The sequence below is a fragment of the Narcine bancroftii genome, chromosome 6 (genome assembly GCF_036971445.1).
Source record: "Narcine bancroftii isolate sNarBan1 chromosome 6, sNarBan1.hap1, whole genome shotgun sequence".
Lineage (NCBI taxonomy): Eukaryota > Metazoa > Chordata > Chondrichthyes > Torpediniformes > Narcinidae > Narcine > Narcine bancroftii.
The window spans coordinates 65,945,737-65,962,218 of record NC_091474.1 but is presented as its reverse complement, the minus strand read 5'-3'; the positions used below and the strand labels follow the sequence as shown (position 1 = coordinate 65,962,218).

The 16,482-nt window shown below is 45.2% G+C and overlaps 1 protein-coding gene across 6 annotated transcripts in view; it reads right to left on the bottom strand.

Moving 5' to 3' along the window:
* Positions 1-16,482, bottom strand: part of arhgef10 (Rho guanine nucleotide exchange factor (GEF) 10) — a 266,890-nt gene that overhangs the window by 79,569 nt on the left and 170,839 nt on the right. For 5 of the 6 annotated variants that reach the window (XM_069885202.1, XM_069885207.1, XM_069885208.1 and 2 more), the window contains 5 exons: positions 12,996-13,123; positions 8,170-8,244; positions 4,699-4,799; positions 4,312-4,433; positions 2,498-2,581 (listed from right to left, as the gene is read on the bottom strand). In XM_069885202.1, the coding sequence (XP_069741303.1) occupies positions 2,498-2,581; positions 4,312-4,433; positions 4,699-4,799; positions 8,170-8,244; positions 12,996-13,123 (510 nt within the window). The remainder of the gene's footprint in view (positions 1-2,497; positions 2,582-4,311; positions 4,434-4,698; positions 4,800-8,169; positions 8,245-12,995; positions 13,124-16,482) is intronic. The other variant, XM_069885206.1, reaches the window with a different exon arrangement.

The following is a 16,482-nucleotide window of genomic DNA, read 5'->3' as shown; positions in this document are numbered from 1 at the left end:
GAGGTTAATGTTGGAGAACAAATTGGGTCTAGTGATCACAACTCCATTAATTTTAGGGTAGTTTTAGGGAAGAGCAAAGAAGGGCCTATAGTTGAGGTTCTGGATTGGAGAAAAGCAAATTTCGAAGGAATAAGAATGGATTTGGGGAGTATTGAGTGGGACATGATTTTTTTCAGGAAAGGATGTAAATGAAAAATGGAGAATATTCAAAGAAGAAATTTTGAGAGTACAGAGTAGATATGTCCCAGTGAGGATCAAAGGAAAAGCTGGAAGTCATAGGGAGCCTTGGTTTTCGAGGAATATTAGAAATTTGGTTAGGAGAAAGAAGGAGGTGTGTAGGAGGTATAAAGAGCAAGGAGCTGAGAAATTGAAAGAGGACTACAAGGAGTGTAGACAAAATCTTAAGAAAGAAATTAGAAAGGCCAAAAAGAGACACGAAGAGGCTTTGGCAGGCAGAGTAAAAATAAATCCAAAGGGTTTCTATAAGTACATTAAAAGTAAAAGATTAGTGAGGGATAAAATTGGACCCCTTGTAGGCTGAGTGAGAAGTCAGAGGAAATGGGGGAAATTTTAAATGATTTCTTTTCCTCGGTATTCATTAGGGAAAAGAATATTGTACCAGTTGAAGTAAAGAAAAATAGCGGTGAGGTCATGAATCATTTAAGGATAACTGAGGAGGTAGTGATAGCAGTGTTAAAAAAGATAAAGGTGGACAAATCTCCAGGTCCGGACAAAGTATTCCCAAGGACACTCGGGGAGGCTAGTGTACAGATAGTGGGGCCATTAACAGAGATATTTAGGATGTCACTGGTCACGGGGGTAGTGCCAGAGGATTGGAGGGTGGCGCATGTGGTTCCGCTGTTTAAGAAAGGGTCAAAATGTAAGCCTGGAAATTATAGACCTGTGAGTCTGACGTCTGTGGTGGGTAAGTTGATGGAAAGTGTTCTGAGGGATGGCATTTACAAATATTTGGATGAACAGGGATTGATAGGTAGTAGTCAGCATGGTTTTGTCAGGGGTAGATTATGCTTAACAAATCTTATAGAGTTTTTCGAGGGGGTTACGATAAAGATTGATGAAGGGAAGGCTGTGGATGTTGTCTATTTAGACTTTAGTAAAGCTTTTGACAAAGTTCCCCACAGGAGGTTAGGTAAAAAGGTGGAGGCATTAGGTATAAATAAGGAAGTAGTGAAATGGATTCAGCAATGGTTGGATGGGCGGTATCAGAGAGTAGTGGTAGAAAATTGTTTGTCAAATTGGAGGCCAGTGACTAGTGGAGTTCCTCAGGGATCAGTCCTGGGTCCACTATTGTTTGTTATATATATTAACGATCTGAAAGAAGGGGTGGTGAATTGGATAAGTAAGTTTGCAGATGATACAAAGATTGGTGGTATTGTGGACAGTGAGGAAGATTACTGTAGCTTGAAAAGAGATATAGGAAAGCTAGAGCATTGGGCTGAGAAATGGCTGATGGAATTTAATACGGATAAGTGTGAAGTGTTGCATTTTGGAAAGGCAAATCTAAATAGGTCATATACATTGAATGGTAGACAATTGAGGTGTGCAGAGCAACAAAGGGATTTAGGAGTTCTGGTAAACAGTACCCTCAAAGTTGATACTCAGGTAGAGTAGTAAAGAAGGCATTTGGAATGTTGGCCTTCATAAATCAGAGTATTGAATTCAAGAGTTGGGATGTTATGACGAAATTGTACAAAGCATTGGTGAGGCCAAATTTGGAATACTGTGTACAGTTTTGGTCACCAAATTATAGGAAGGATATAAACAAAATAGAGAGAGTGCAGAGAAGGTTCACGAGAATGTTGACAGGATGTCAGGGTTTGAGTTACAGAGAAAGGTTGAGCAGCCTGGGGCTTTTTTCTCTGGAGCGTAGAAGATTGAGAGGGATTTGATGGAGGTGTTCAAGATTTTAAAAGGGACAGAGAGAGTCAACGTGGATAGGCTTTTTCAATTAAGAGTGGGGGATATTCAAACCAGAGGCCATGGTTTGAGATTGAAAGGGGAAAATTATAAGGGGAACATGAGGGGAAATTTCTTCACGCAAAGGGTGGTTGGGATGTGGAATAAGCTTCCAGCGCAGATGGTTGAAGCAGGAATGTTATTTACATTTAAGGAAAGACTGAATAATTACATGGAGGGGAGAGGATTGGAGGGGTATGGACCAGGTACTGGTCAGTGGGACTAGGAGGGTGGGGATTTGTTCCGGCATGGACTAGTAGGGCCAAACTGGCCTGTTCTGTGCTGTATATGGTTATATGGTTATACGGATTTTAAGTGAGAAGAAGCAACAAAACAATGTTTTGGAAGTATTTGAAATGGTCTCTTGAGAGATCAGAGATACAATTGTGCTTTTGTGAGTCAAGACACAGAAATTAATACACTGCATATCAAAATACTCAGGAGAACCCGCACGTCATTATATTTTCTCATAACGTCACGAGCAGTTTAAACAATTCTCACCTGCCAACAGCAGACTTACCCACAAGTACCCATGTTCCAGGGATAATGAGTTTGCCACATCGGATGCATGACAGCATTCTGGGTTATGAACGGCACATTCAACCTGGATAATAAAATGCTTAACTTTAGAAGTGAGATTGAAAGGGGAAAATTGGTATTGCTTGAAGTCCTCAAGCTACGTGATTGACAGGGGTAGATGATTTACTGGCCCACGTCACAATCTCTCCACAGCAGATGCAATATCGCTGGCTCTCCACTCAGCTGTGGATCACCTCAAAAACGGCAATTCATCGACTACAGCTTGACCCTCAATATCATCATTCCCTCAGTGCTGGTCAAGAAGCTGCAAACTCTACAATTTTAACAGTGGTTTTCAAACTTTTTCTTCCCACCCACATACCACCTTAAGCAATCCCTTACTAATCACGGAGCACCGACGGCATAGGGAATACTTAAAGTGAGATGTGAGTGGAAAAAAAAAGGTTGAGAACCACTGCTCAAGGCCTCTGTACCCCACCTCTGAAACTGGATCCTTAACTTTCTCATCGGAAGACCACAGTCAGTATGAATTGGAAACAACATCTCCTCCTCACTGATCATCAACACAGGTGCACCCCAAGGATGCGTACTTAGCCCACTCCTCTATACACCCATGACCGTTTGGCCAGACACAATTCCAAGCCATCTACAGGTTTGTCAATTATACCACAGTTGTCGGCAGAATCATAAACAGCAATGAGGAAGTGTACAGGAGCGAGATAGATCAGCTCGTTGAATGGTGTTACAATAACAACCTTGCGCTCAACACCAGCAAAACTGACTGTGGACTTCAGGAAGGAAGTCAGGGAAACACGACCCAGTCCTCATCGAGGGCTTAGTTGTGGATAGGGTGTTGATCACAAAGAAGGCTCGCCAGAGGCTATGCATTGTGAGGTGTCTGAGGAGATTCGGTCTGTCACCAAAGACTCTCCTAAACTTCTACAGGTGTACGGTGGAGAGCATTCTGGCTGGTCACATCACTGCCTGGTATGGAGGCACCAACTCTTAGGACAAGAATGAACTCTAGAGGGTTGTTAACTTGGCCTGCGACATCACAGGCACCAGACTTCACTCCATCAAGGACATCTACATGAGGTAAAGCAGCCTCTATCATCAAAGATCCCCACCACCCAGGCAATGACCCCTTCACTCTGCTACCATCAGGAAAGGGTACAGGGGCGTAAAGACAAGGTCTCAGCGGCACAAGGACAGCTTCTTCCCCACTGCCCTCAGATTCCTGAATAATCAAAGAACCAAAGATTTTTCGTGTACTATTATTGTATTTTTATAATGTCATAAGATGGTAACATTATGAACGTTTACACTATGATGCAACTGCCAAACAGCGAATTTCATGACTTGTTCATGACAATTGATTCTGATTCTGTTTGCAAGTAGATATTTTATAGCAGTGGGCCAATGCAGTCAAAGGGAAATATCCAAGTTGGATAACTGATTGCAGCTTTAGCCAGGCTTTGACAATGAATCTCAGTTTACTCCACAGGCTCCCCAAGTAATGATACCCAACATCTCTGCAGTAACCAAGGCAAGCCAAAAAATAGCTAAATGAGGACTCATCTACTGTGTATGCCTGTTGACATCTGTCCTTCTGAGACCAAGGAAGTTCTGATGAACTGATTGGTTCTTTCTCCGCCCGACCTGCAGAGTGCTTCCATGCTTAATCTTTTTAATTAAATGATTTCCAGCTCTTGTTTGTTGGACCCTATGAAGTTGGAAGATGGACGGATCAAGAGACTCCAAATCCGTCATCAACCTTGAAGGTTGTGAGCTCACCTTGAACTCCTGAAGTTTGGACATCATCACAGGCATTTGTCTAACAAGAAGGGGGTGCTTCTGCTGCTTCACATCCTTTCCATCGTCCTCCGCACAGTACCAGCCCAGATGGTTTTCCTCAGCTGTACCAGGCACACAGAAAGGGACAGCATGAGATGGAAGGACTGAGCTGTACCTTGCCACCCTCCAAACTCGATTTGCAAGCGTAGCCTCCAAGGCTCATCAAAGGACAGCGTTACGCTAATAATTCTGACGTCCTGAAACGTTAGTCCAAATATTTTTCCCTCCTCAGATATTCCTCATGAGGCATGATTGGGCATTCTGTCATTCAAAGAACAAGGAGCCCAGTTCAAGTTCCAAGGCATATCTTGAGATTGGAACACTTACCGAGGGCCAGTTTAGCCATCTGTAAACTGCTCATCCAGGAGAGTTTGTTGGTTGGAGTGAATGTATTGAACACGGCAGTGAAGAATGAAGGTTTCCCGGACCTGAAAAATAAGATCTGGCCATTTAAAAACTGTCAAAGCCAAAGAGAAAAAAATTTGATCAGATTAGTAAGTTAAAAAAAATAAACTGTATGTGGTAATTTAAAATAGCAGCATTTGCATCTGTTAGCATTGAGGCATGCATTAGACATCATTTGCCTCTGATGTCCAATTAGTTAGGCACTTCAGTGTTAAGCTCCATAAAGAGGACCAACCTCATCAAGATCTGAGCAAAATGACATATTTTGCAAGCGAGGGAGTTTTTTTTCGTGTGACTTAAAGCATGTACACTCCCTATGTTTTCTGATGCTCAGTCACGAGCGGGGTTCCTCAGGGATCTGTTCTGGGACCCCTGCTCTTCGTGATCTTTATAAATGACTTGGATGAAGTGGAAGGGTGGCTCAGAAAGTCTGCAGACGAGGCAAAAGTTGAAGGTGTTGTGGACAGTGTAGACAGGACATAGGCAGGATGCAGAGCTGGGCAGAGAAGTGGATATGGAGTTGAGTGTGAAGTGATGCATTTTGGAAGGTTGAATGGAGCACATGGTTAATGGAGGTATAGAAAGAAAGTGAGGTACAGGTCCATAAATCCATCAAGGCTACACACAAGTTGACAGGGAGGTTAAGAAGACATATGTCCTATGTCTTCATTAGTCAGGGGATTGAGCTCTAGAGCTGTGACGTAACGTTGCAACTCTATTAAACTTTGGTTAGATCACACTGGAGACTTGCGTTCAGTTCTGGTGGCCTCATTACAAGAAGATTGTGGAGGCTTTGGAGAGGGTGCAGAGGATATTAATCAGAATTAAAACACGAAAGTCTTCAAATATCATGGTTGCAATAAAAGCACAAAGCTGGAGAAACTCAGCAGGTCAAACCGCATCCTTCAGATTGCAAAGATAAAAATGCATAACTAACGTTTCAGGCTTGAGCCCTTCATCGAGGGATAGACAAATGTCGGCAGGCATCTGAATAAAAAGGTAATGGGGAGAGGCATGGGGGGAGGAGTATGGTTGCAAAAGCAGGAGGTGATAGATGAAGAAGGGAGGGAGGCCACAGCAGTGATCGGGGGAGGAAGGATGGCTGAGTGAATAGGGAGGGAAGGGGGTGGAGAGCCGAGAGAAAGAAGACAGGGAAGGGAGGGGTAAAGGGGAGCAGGTTAGCAGAAACCGGAGAAGTCAATGTTACTGCCATCCGGCTGGAGAGCCCAGATGGAAAATTAGATGTTGTTCCTCCAATTTACGGGTGGTCTTGGTGGGATAGTACATATGGCCTTGGACAGACATTGGAGACAAGTGAGTATGGGAGTGGGACACAGAATTGAAATGGCTGGCAACAAACTCACCTGGTCCATCTCTGACAACATTCTCCCCTTTCTGGATTTCTCCATCTCCATCTTGGGAGACAGGCGTACAGTATATTACAAACCCACCAACTCCCATAACTACCTCAACTGCACTTCCTCACGCCCTGTTCCCTGCAAGTTTTCTGTTTCCTTCTCACCATTTCTCTGTCTCTGCCTCATCTGTTCCCAAGATTTGATTTTCCAGTTCAGATCTTCTGATCTTCCACAAATGTGGTTTCCCCTCCACCATCACCAAGTCAGCCCTCATCTGCATCTCCTCCATTTCCCCCTCATCTGCCCTGGCTCCCTTTGCTCCCAGAAGCAACAAACAGAGAATCCCCCTTGTCCTCGCCTACCACCCACCAGCCTCCACAACCAATACATTATCCTCTCCAGAATTTCTGGCACTTGCAACAGGATCCCACTGCCAGACACATCTCCCCATCTCCTCCCCTCTCTGCCTTCCATAGAAACCGCTCCCTCCGTTCCTCTCATGCATTCATCCTTAGCAATCCCCCCCCCCAGCACCTTCCCCTGTGGCCACAGGAGGTGCCTCATTCTCTCACCACCTCCTCTCTCACCATGGTCCGGGGCCCCAAATGGGTCTTTCAAGTGAAGCAACATTTCTCTTGTGTATCCGCAGGATTGATTTACTGCATCTGGTGCTCCCTTTGTGGCACTGGAGAGACTGGGCACAGAATGGGTGCTTGCTCCGTTGAACTCCTTCGCTCCATCCGCACCAATGATAGGGACCCTCCCAGTAGCCAACCATTTCAGTTACGCATCACACTCCCATACTCATATGTCTGTCCATGGCCTCATGTACTATCCCACCAAGACCACCTGCAAAATGGAAGAACAAAATTTGATTTTCCATCTGGGCACTCTCCAGCCGGATGGCATTAACATCGACTCACCCGGTTTCGGCTGACCTACTCTCCTTTCCCCGTCTTCTTTCCCTTAGCTCTCCAACCCCTTCCCTCTCCATTCACCCAGTTATCCTTTCATCCCTTGTTTGCTGTGTGCCCTCCCTTCCCTTCTCCACCTATTACCTTCCGCCTTTCCTAGCATGTACCTCTTCCCCCCACCCCGTTACCTTTTTATCCGGACTCCTGTCGACATTTGTCCACACCTTGATGAAGAGCTCAAGCCCGAAACGTCGGTCATGTATTTGTACCTTTACTAATATAGAGGACACTATTTGACCTGCTGAGTTTCTCCAGCTTTGCGTTTTTAAATCCAGGATGTTGTCTGGATCATGTTATATGAAGCAAGGTTGACAGAGCTATGGCCTTTCTCTTTGGAGGGACTAAGGATGAGAGGTGACATAATGCAAGTATGTAAGATTATAAGGGGCTTAGACAGGGTGGACAGCCAGCAACTTTGACCCAGGCATCAACAGCAAATACAAGAGGACGTATGGTTAAGGTAAGTGGAGGAAAGTTTAAGGCCGATGCCAGAGGTACGTTTTTTGTACTAGACAGAGTTGGGTGCTTGGAACGGATTGCCAGGGGTGGTGGTGGAGGTCACTACAATAGGGACATTTAAAAGCCTCTTGGACAGGCAAATGGATGCAAGAAAAATAAAGGGTTATGACGGAGGGAAGGATAGATTGTTGAGTACGTTTATGTTGCTTGGCACAACGTTGTAGGCTGAAGGGCCTGTACCAAGCTGTAATGTTCTATTCACCGCTTTTAAGCTATCAGAGCCAACTGCCATGCTGAACATGCATAATGTAGCAGGTGAATGCTTCCAAACACTTGGCTTCTACCGGGGTTGGGGGGGGGGGGGGGGGGTGGGGTCGCATTGAAGGAATTTTGCTGAAGAGGCTAAATGTTCAAGCTGGAGGTTGAATGATTAATAATCAGGCTTTGGGATCGCATGATGCACTCAGGATCCCTCAGCATTTTTCATTCTTTGGCCCTCATCTCTTCACAAACTAGCTTGCGTTGTTGCAAATTCTGCCAGAGCATTTTTTATTCTCATGCAGCGTCACAGAGAGAAGAACAGATGTTCAAAGCCAACGTACATCGCCTTTGATGAATTTAAACCTTCACAGGTTTTATGCCCCAGGCCTCCCAATCGATGTTGCTGGATTTCCTCGCTTATAATTGAAAAAGAAAGTAAACTTCACATATGACGGAGTCAATAAAATGCAGAAACAGGACCTTTGGCCCGACTCATCTATTCGTACCGAGATGCCTATGGATGCAATCCCATTTTCCTGCATTTGGCCTGCATCCCTGTGGTTCCTTTCCAACCCAGCTACCTGTCCAGATATATTTTTTACAAATGCCAAGATTGCACTTTCCTTCACTACCTCCTCCAGCAGCCTGTCCTATGCATGCACCAACTTTTGTGTGAAGGTGGTACCTCTTGGGCCTACTGTAAATCTTTCCTGTCTCACCTTAAAGCTACAGCCTCTTGTTTTAGATTCCCCCACCCTGGGGAAAAGGCTGTGACTTGATAAACGTTCTCTCCCCTCCAGCCTCTGACACACCAGTGAGAACAATCCCTCAGTCCCAGGCTAGCCAATTTCTCCCTGATGAGGCAAGATCGATAGAACGTGGGCTTTTCCCCTTGGAGTGAAGAAAGAGGAGAGGTGACTTAATAGAGATTTACAAGATTATGAAAGGCATAGATAGGGTGGTCAGCCAACATCTTTTCTCCAGGGCAACAGCAGCAACTACTACTGAATAAGCTGAAGGGAGGCAAGTTTTTTCACATCGAGAATGAGTTTCCAGGGTGGTGGTGGAGGCTGGTACAAGAGGGATATTCAAAAAACTCTTAGCCAGGCACATGCATACAAGTAAAATAGAGGGTTTGGGTGTGAAGTAGGGAAGGTCTAGATTAATGGTTCTCAACCTTTTCATTTCCACTCACATCCCACTTTAAGTATTTCCTATGCCATAGGTGTTTTGTGATTAGTAAGGGATTGCTTAAGGTGGGATGTGGGTGGGAAGAAAAAGTTTGAAAACCACCGTTTTAATTGTAACTCATTGACTCGTTCTGTGCACAGTTTCAGAACTCCAAAGGAAATGGGCCAATGACCATTTTTCTCAAGCAAAATATTTCAGTAGCAATTAGGTCTAGAGCAGTGATTCTCAACCTTCCCTTCCCACATACCACCTAAAGCAATCCCTTACTAATCACAGAACACCAATGGCATCGGAATTACTAAAAGTGGGAAGTGAGTGGAAAGTAAAAGGTTGAGAACCGCTGGTCTAGATTCTTGAGTAGGATTATATATGTGGCACAACATCATGGGCCAAAAGGCCTGTTCTGAACTTTAATGTCCTATGTCCTAAAGCACTCCAGTTCCAGCGGTATCTGGTGAGTTTGTTCTGCACCACTAGATCCTTTCTGTACTGTGCTGGCCACAACTGTACTCAATGTTCCAAATGTGGCCAAGCCAATTTTATGTATAGTTGCAACATAACGTCCCAATTCTTGTGCTCAATAGCCTTGCCAAATGTTTTGTTCATCCGTCAGGGACTTATCAACTTGCCTGGATAAGTAAATGCTTCTGAGGGCCCTGCCAATTAGTCCGGCCACTTTGAGAAAACGTGTCTGGATTTAATTGCACCTGCCACAGCTCCGGGAATCATTGTTCCTCTGAATCCTTGGGCAAATATCCTTACTATTGACAAGTCAAATCTCTGTGTCGACATCAAACTTGTGAATCAGATTACTGGCATTCTCACCCAAGTTATTAACACAGATGACAAAGGTCCCAGTATGGATTTCTGCTGTGCAGTATTGGCCTCAGACTTCCAGTGGGGGAAAACAAGCCTCTCCTATGATACTCTACCTCCTATCTCCAATCCAGTTTTGGATCTAGATTACCAAAACACTTTCAATCCCACAATCCCCAACCTTCTGAATGAACTTACCATGCAGGAGCTTGTCAAACATCTCCCGATAGTGCACTACAACTTTACCTTCGTCAATTTTCTCTGCAACCTCCTCAGAGATCTTCATCAGGACAGTGAGACAGGATTTCCCTTCCACAATAGCATGCTAAATAACATCATTAACCCTGCCCTTAACTATTACCCAATAGATTCTCTTCTCCTGATGGAATGCCCACTGGTCGACTGTCACTTGGCTTATCCCTACTTCCCTTCTTGAATACATTAGCCACCCCCTAGTCTTCTGATGCCTCACCCATGGTGAACGGTGGTCCACAATCTCTGCCAGAGCCTCCACCCATGCTTCCCATTATTCACTGTGAGAGTTTTCATTGGGCGCTGGGAATTTGTCCACATTAACGCATGTCCACGTCTCTAACACTTTCCCAGTACAAGCATTTTCCAGACTATCAGTTTATACCTCCCCAAATTCTTCACTCTCCCCATTCTGGTAAACGCCAAAGCATTCATTCTGCACATGGCGTATATCCTGGCTCCACATAAAGACCCCCCTCACCCAACCCTTTGGTTGATGAAGATATCCTCTTTCCCAAGCTACCATCTTGCTTCTAATACATCAATAAGACCACAAGTCAAAGAAGTGGAATTAGACCATTTGGTCCATTGAGTCATAGATTGACCACCCTCTGGGCAAAGAAATTCTTCCTTATCTCTGTTCCAAAGTGACATTTATGCCTTCTGGAGCCATGCATCCTCTCTATGTCCATTCTGTCCAGGTCTTTCAGTAACTGATTAGCTTCAATGAAATACCCCCCTCATTATTCTAAACACTAGTGAGTATAATCCCAGAGCCATGAAATTCTCTTCATATGATCTAGGGATCATTCTTGTAAATCTCCTCTGGTAGCTGTCCAATGGCAACACATTCCATCTTGGATAAGGAGCCCAAATCTGCTCACAATACTCCACGTGAGGCCTGACCAATGCCTTATAAAGCCTTAACATTAGATCCCTACTTTGATCTGCTGTCCTCTCAAAATTGCCTTCTAACTACAGAACCTAGCTGCAAATTAACCATTAGGGAATCTTGTATGAAGGACGCCAAGTCCCTCTGCACCTCCAATCTCTGAACTCGTTGCCCGTTTGAAAAAAAAGTCTACATTTTACTCCTTCCACTAAAGTGTATGATCATACTCGTCTCTACATTGAATTCCATTTGCCATTTCCTTGCCCAGCCTTCTGACCTGTCTGTCCTTCCGCAGACTCAGTGCTTCCGCAACACTACTTGCCCCTCCTCCCATCTGTGTTGTCCGCAAACTTTGCCACAAAGCCATCAATTCCCTCATCCAAATTACTGACGTGTAACACGAAAAGAAGCGGCTCCAGCGTTGGGCCCTTTGGAACACCACTGGTTACTGGGAGCTAACCAGAAAAGCCCCTTTTATCCTTACCCTTTGCCTCTTGCTGCCCAGCCAATTTTCTTATCTATGCTAATATCTTTCCCATAATGCCGCAGGCTCTCATCCGGCTTGCATGTGCGGCACCTTGACAAAGGCCTTCAGAAACTCCAAATCAACAGCATCCACTGACCCTCCATTATCGGTCCTTCCGGTTCTCCCCTCAAATAATTCCAACAAGCTTCTCGGGCAACATCTGAAACCTTAAGGGAAATTGAAGAGAAACTCTGAAACCTCTTCAATTCAGCTGATCAGGGCCATTTTATAGAATGCACAACAGCACAGTACAGGCCCTGCAGCCCACGACGTTGTGCTGACTTATGTAAATCTAATCCATAACAAGCTAATTTTTTCCAAACTCACTCCCATAACCCCCTATTTCTCTTGTAGCCATGTGCCCCTCTAAGAGTCTTTTGAATGCCCCAATTGTACCAGCCTCCATCACCACCCCCAAGCAATGCATTCCAGACACCCACCACTTACTCTGTCATCTCCCCTAAACTTTCCTCCACTCATCTTAAACAGATGTCCTCTGTCATTTGCTGCTGCTGCCCTGGGGGGGGGAGAAAAAGTGCTGTTCGTCCACCCTGTCTAAATCCCATCTTACATATTGAGTTTCCTTGCCCCCTTTCACCCACCTGTCTGGTTTCTTTACACCCCTCTTGCTAAACCGCAGAGGACTCGGGAGATAATCGTAGTGTAAATGAGATTCAGAAGCAGGTGAACATTGAAAGTAAAACAACAACAGCTCAGTCTTCCAAAAAGCAAAGACTAAATAGCAGGTGCTGGTTTGAAACAGCCTTATTCCGACAAAAGTACATTTCAAAGAAGAGGAACTAGAGCTGTGAATTGTGTACACTAGAACTGTGTAACTAGAGCAACACGAGTAATTGTGTCACTGGAGGAGCTCAGCAAATCAGGCAGCATCTGTGAAAGGCCATAAAGAGTTGACAATTCGGGCCGAGACCCTTCAGCAGGGATAACAAGAAGTGAATAAAATGGTGGGGGGAGCTGCATGGGCTGGCAGGTGATAGGTGAATGCAGGCCAGGTAGGGGGGGGGGGGGATGGGGAAGAAATGGGCATAAAAGAGGAAGGTGCTAGGGGGTGATTGTTGGAAGGGGCAGAGGCCGCAGGAAGATGCAGAGGAAGGAAGGGAACAGTGTGGCGAGCTGTAGGTGAAAGGCAGTTGGAGAGGGCAAGGGCGAAGGAAAGGCAAAGGAGGGATGGGGCCAGAGAGAGGAGGGAAAACAAAGAGAGTGAAGAAGACTGGAAATTGGAGACGGTTTTCCTCCATTTTGCGTGTGGCTCCAACCTGGTGCGTTGAGATCCAACTGCCTGGTGCATCTCAAGCCAAATGACTGCAAAAATTTGCTATCGTTCAACAAGTACATTTGAATCAAAATGACGTGCGGAAGAGCATTTAATTTAGAGTCGAAGAATTTACGATCCATTAATGATGCTGCAGCGTCAAAAGATACATTTCAAAGGATCCGTACAAGAGACGGTAAATCGGCACAATACCAACTTGTCTGCTTTTCCAGGCAACTGCAGTTGAATTCGGCAACGATCCGCTGCTCTTATTTCTTCCTCCTTTTTATAGATCAGCTTCTGAAGACCAACTGTCCAATCTTGGCTCACAGCCGGATTCAGGTTCTGTCACAGACAAAAGGAAGAAGTTGAAAGGCCTGTGTTGAGAAATCGGAAAGGTCCCAGGATGCAAATGCAGCAGATACTCCCTGCTGCGTGTGTATACCACCCCCATTGACTAATTCCACTCTGTCTCCATTTCAAGCAATTTCTGCAATTACATACATAAAATGTCAGCATAGCAGTTAGCACAACGCCATTACAGCGCCAGCGACTGAGATTCCAGTCTTCCTCCCATGTTCCCATACAGGGGCTAGCTAGTTAATTGATCACATGGGAGTGTTTGGGTGGAGCGGGCTCGTGGGCTGGAAGAACCTCTTACCGTGCTGTACCTCTAAATTGAAAATGAACTTTGTTCACAGTAATGTTGCCAACCTCACCTGAGGGGAGATTTGATAGACTTACAAAATTACGAGGGGTACATTGGGTAAACCACTGTAATGTATAATTATCTGGTCAAGCCTACCTATTGGCCGGTTGTACCTATAGCCCCTCCCCACAGCCTCCTGTATAAAGGTGGTCCCCTGCAACTCCATGCAGGACAGCTGAACAGTAGTGATACACTAAATTTGCAAGTGTTTTTGGTTTTTCCACAATAGTCTTCTGAGTGATTGACGGGGCATCAGTGCACATCGGGTAAATGCAATACACTTTTCCCACTGAGGTTCAGTGAGACGAGAACGAGAGGACATTCAGGGAACATCAATAATTTTGACACTTAGAGAAGATTGGACAGGTACATGGATGGGACGGGTACGAAGGGCTACGGTCTGAGTGCAGGTTGATGGGACTAAACAGGATAAACAGCTCAGTGAAGACTCGACAGGCCTTAGGGCCTATGACAAAATAACTTCTGTTTGGATACAAAATAACATCCCACAGGATTAAAAAAAACCCTGTTCTTGCAAGCTCATTTCAGAGAATTTATTAAAGGAGGTAGAGGGAGTGGAGACATGGGTCGAGGTGGAGGGAGAAACCAAGATATTTGTTGGCTTTGCCTCCTGAAACGACCCTGGCAGTTAAGTTTGGGGATGATCGGTTTGGAGGAATGTAGATGCCCGAAGATGATTAAAAAAACTGAAGACCACAGAAATAGGACAAAGTGAATCATGAAGCGATTTGTAAATCCAATTTTAAAGTTAACCCAGTGTTTTCTAATGATGTTTCCAGTAGAGGGAAAGTCCAGGATCAGACGGCACAGCCTCGGAATAAAAGGAGGACCCTCCCTTTGCAATAGAGATGAGGAGAAATTTCTTCAGGTGGTGAATTTGTGGAATTCATTGACACAGATGGTCATTGGGTAGATTTAAAGTGGAGAATGATGGGCTCTTGATTAGTAAGGTTGTCAAAGGTTATGGGGAGAAGACAGGAGAATGGGGTTGAGTGACATCAGCTATGATATGAATGGTGGAGCTGAATGGCCCAATTCTGCTCCTATCTCTTATGGTCTATATTCTTTGGAGCTCAGAAGAATGAGTGATGACCTTATTTGGATGACTAAAGCCCCTGAAGAGGCTTGGATGGAAGGCGTTTTCACGAGCGGGAGAGGCTCAAGCTAGAGGACACGGTTTCCAGATGAGTCCATCAATTAATACAGAGATTCCTGGAAATGAGGGTGGTGAAACTCTCGAATTCTCTACCCCACAAAGTGGAGAAGGCTGGTTTATTGATGTTTTCAAGGTGGAGGTAGATACATTTTTGAAAAACGGGGGGAATTGTGTGGAACTGGAACAGAAGAGGAAGCAAGTGCAGCACAGAACATCCATGATCAGATTGAATCAGATTAGGGGTCAACTTGGAGACCCTCTCCTGTTCCTCCTTTTTTTTGTGTCCTTGCAATGAAAGTATGTACTGAGCTAATGGGCTAAAGGGACATTGCAAGCTCGGCCAGGGAATGAAGAATTCTGCATGACCGAAAGTTCAGTCAAAGTGTGTTGAAACAAACAGCTGAAATGGAAAACGACAGGAAGATAAACCTGGTGGGTTCAAATAATCAGATCATGTGATGATACAAATCTTTCCATGAAAGAGATGTACAAGTGGGAGACTTCAATTTCTCCAGCATGGATTGGGGTTTCCAGAGCAATGATGGCTGAAATGGAGGAGAATTTGTTGGGTGCTTCCAGAGGGTTTCTTGAATCAGCATGAAGACAAATCTAACCAGGGAAAGGGGTTACACTGGTCCTTAAACTAGGAAGTAAGCCAGACCAGATGATCAGAGATTCAGTGGAAGGGGATTTTAAATTTAAAATTTAGTCATACAGGCCATTTTGGCCCACGAGCCCATGCCACCCAATTACACCCAATAAACCTACACCCTGGTATGTTTTGAACGGTGGGAGGAAACCATAGCCCCCGGGGAAAACCCACACAGACACGAGAAGAACGTGCAAATTCCTTACAGGAAGCGTGGGATTCGAACCCTGGTCTGGTCCCTATCGTTGGCACTATAACAGCATTGCTCTTACCGGGCCACCCATTGCTGAATGGCAAACTTTGACATGATTAAGCAGGAGCTGGGGGAGTAAACTGGCAGCAGCTGTTATCAGGCAAGCCCACAACTGACTTGTTTAAGGATCAACTAATTCGAGTTCAGGACCGGCATATTCCAGTGCAAGGGAAGGAAAGGGGTGGTAAGGTACGAGAAACTTGGGTGATGAGAGAGGTTGTGAATTCAAGTCAAAAAATAGGAAGTATATGAAAGGCTGAGGAACATAAAATCAGACAGGGTCCTTGAGATTTATAAAGATTGCAGGAAAGGGCTCAGGCAGGACATCGGGAATACCAAGCGAGGCAATGAAATGTCTTTGGCAAACAGGAGTAAGGAGAATGATGGGGCTGTAGCAGCCCACGAACCGAGTCGCAATTTGGCTCACAAAATGGCTGCCGAACGAGGCAATCGTGAGGGCCCTGCAGGGACCCAATGGCAGTCATCCCGCATGATCTCCCGGATGGCAAGAAACAGCGGGAACGCCGGCCAGTCGGGGACCAGCGCTGTGAATGATGGCACTCCTGTCATCAGAGGCAGGGAGTGAACATAAACAGAACTGGCAGAGCAATAAATCAGTATTTGACCCCGACTTGACTGTGTGTGTCGTTCTTACTCCACACTTCACGTAGTGCGCATGCTATGTTGGTGACCCCGACAGGTCCAACTGGCACTTGGACACAAAGATGATGGACCGAGCAGCTCTCTACTCGGTCTTGCTCAAGCTGCCAACATTCTGAGCATCCCAGTCATACATGTGGTTCGAACCTTTGACAGATTGCTGCCAACAACACCAACTACTATTAAGTAGTGAGCTCGCTTGACCAGGGCACGACAGCGAAGGTCATGATTTCCTATGGCAGCCTCCGGAGCAAGG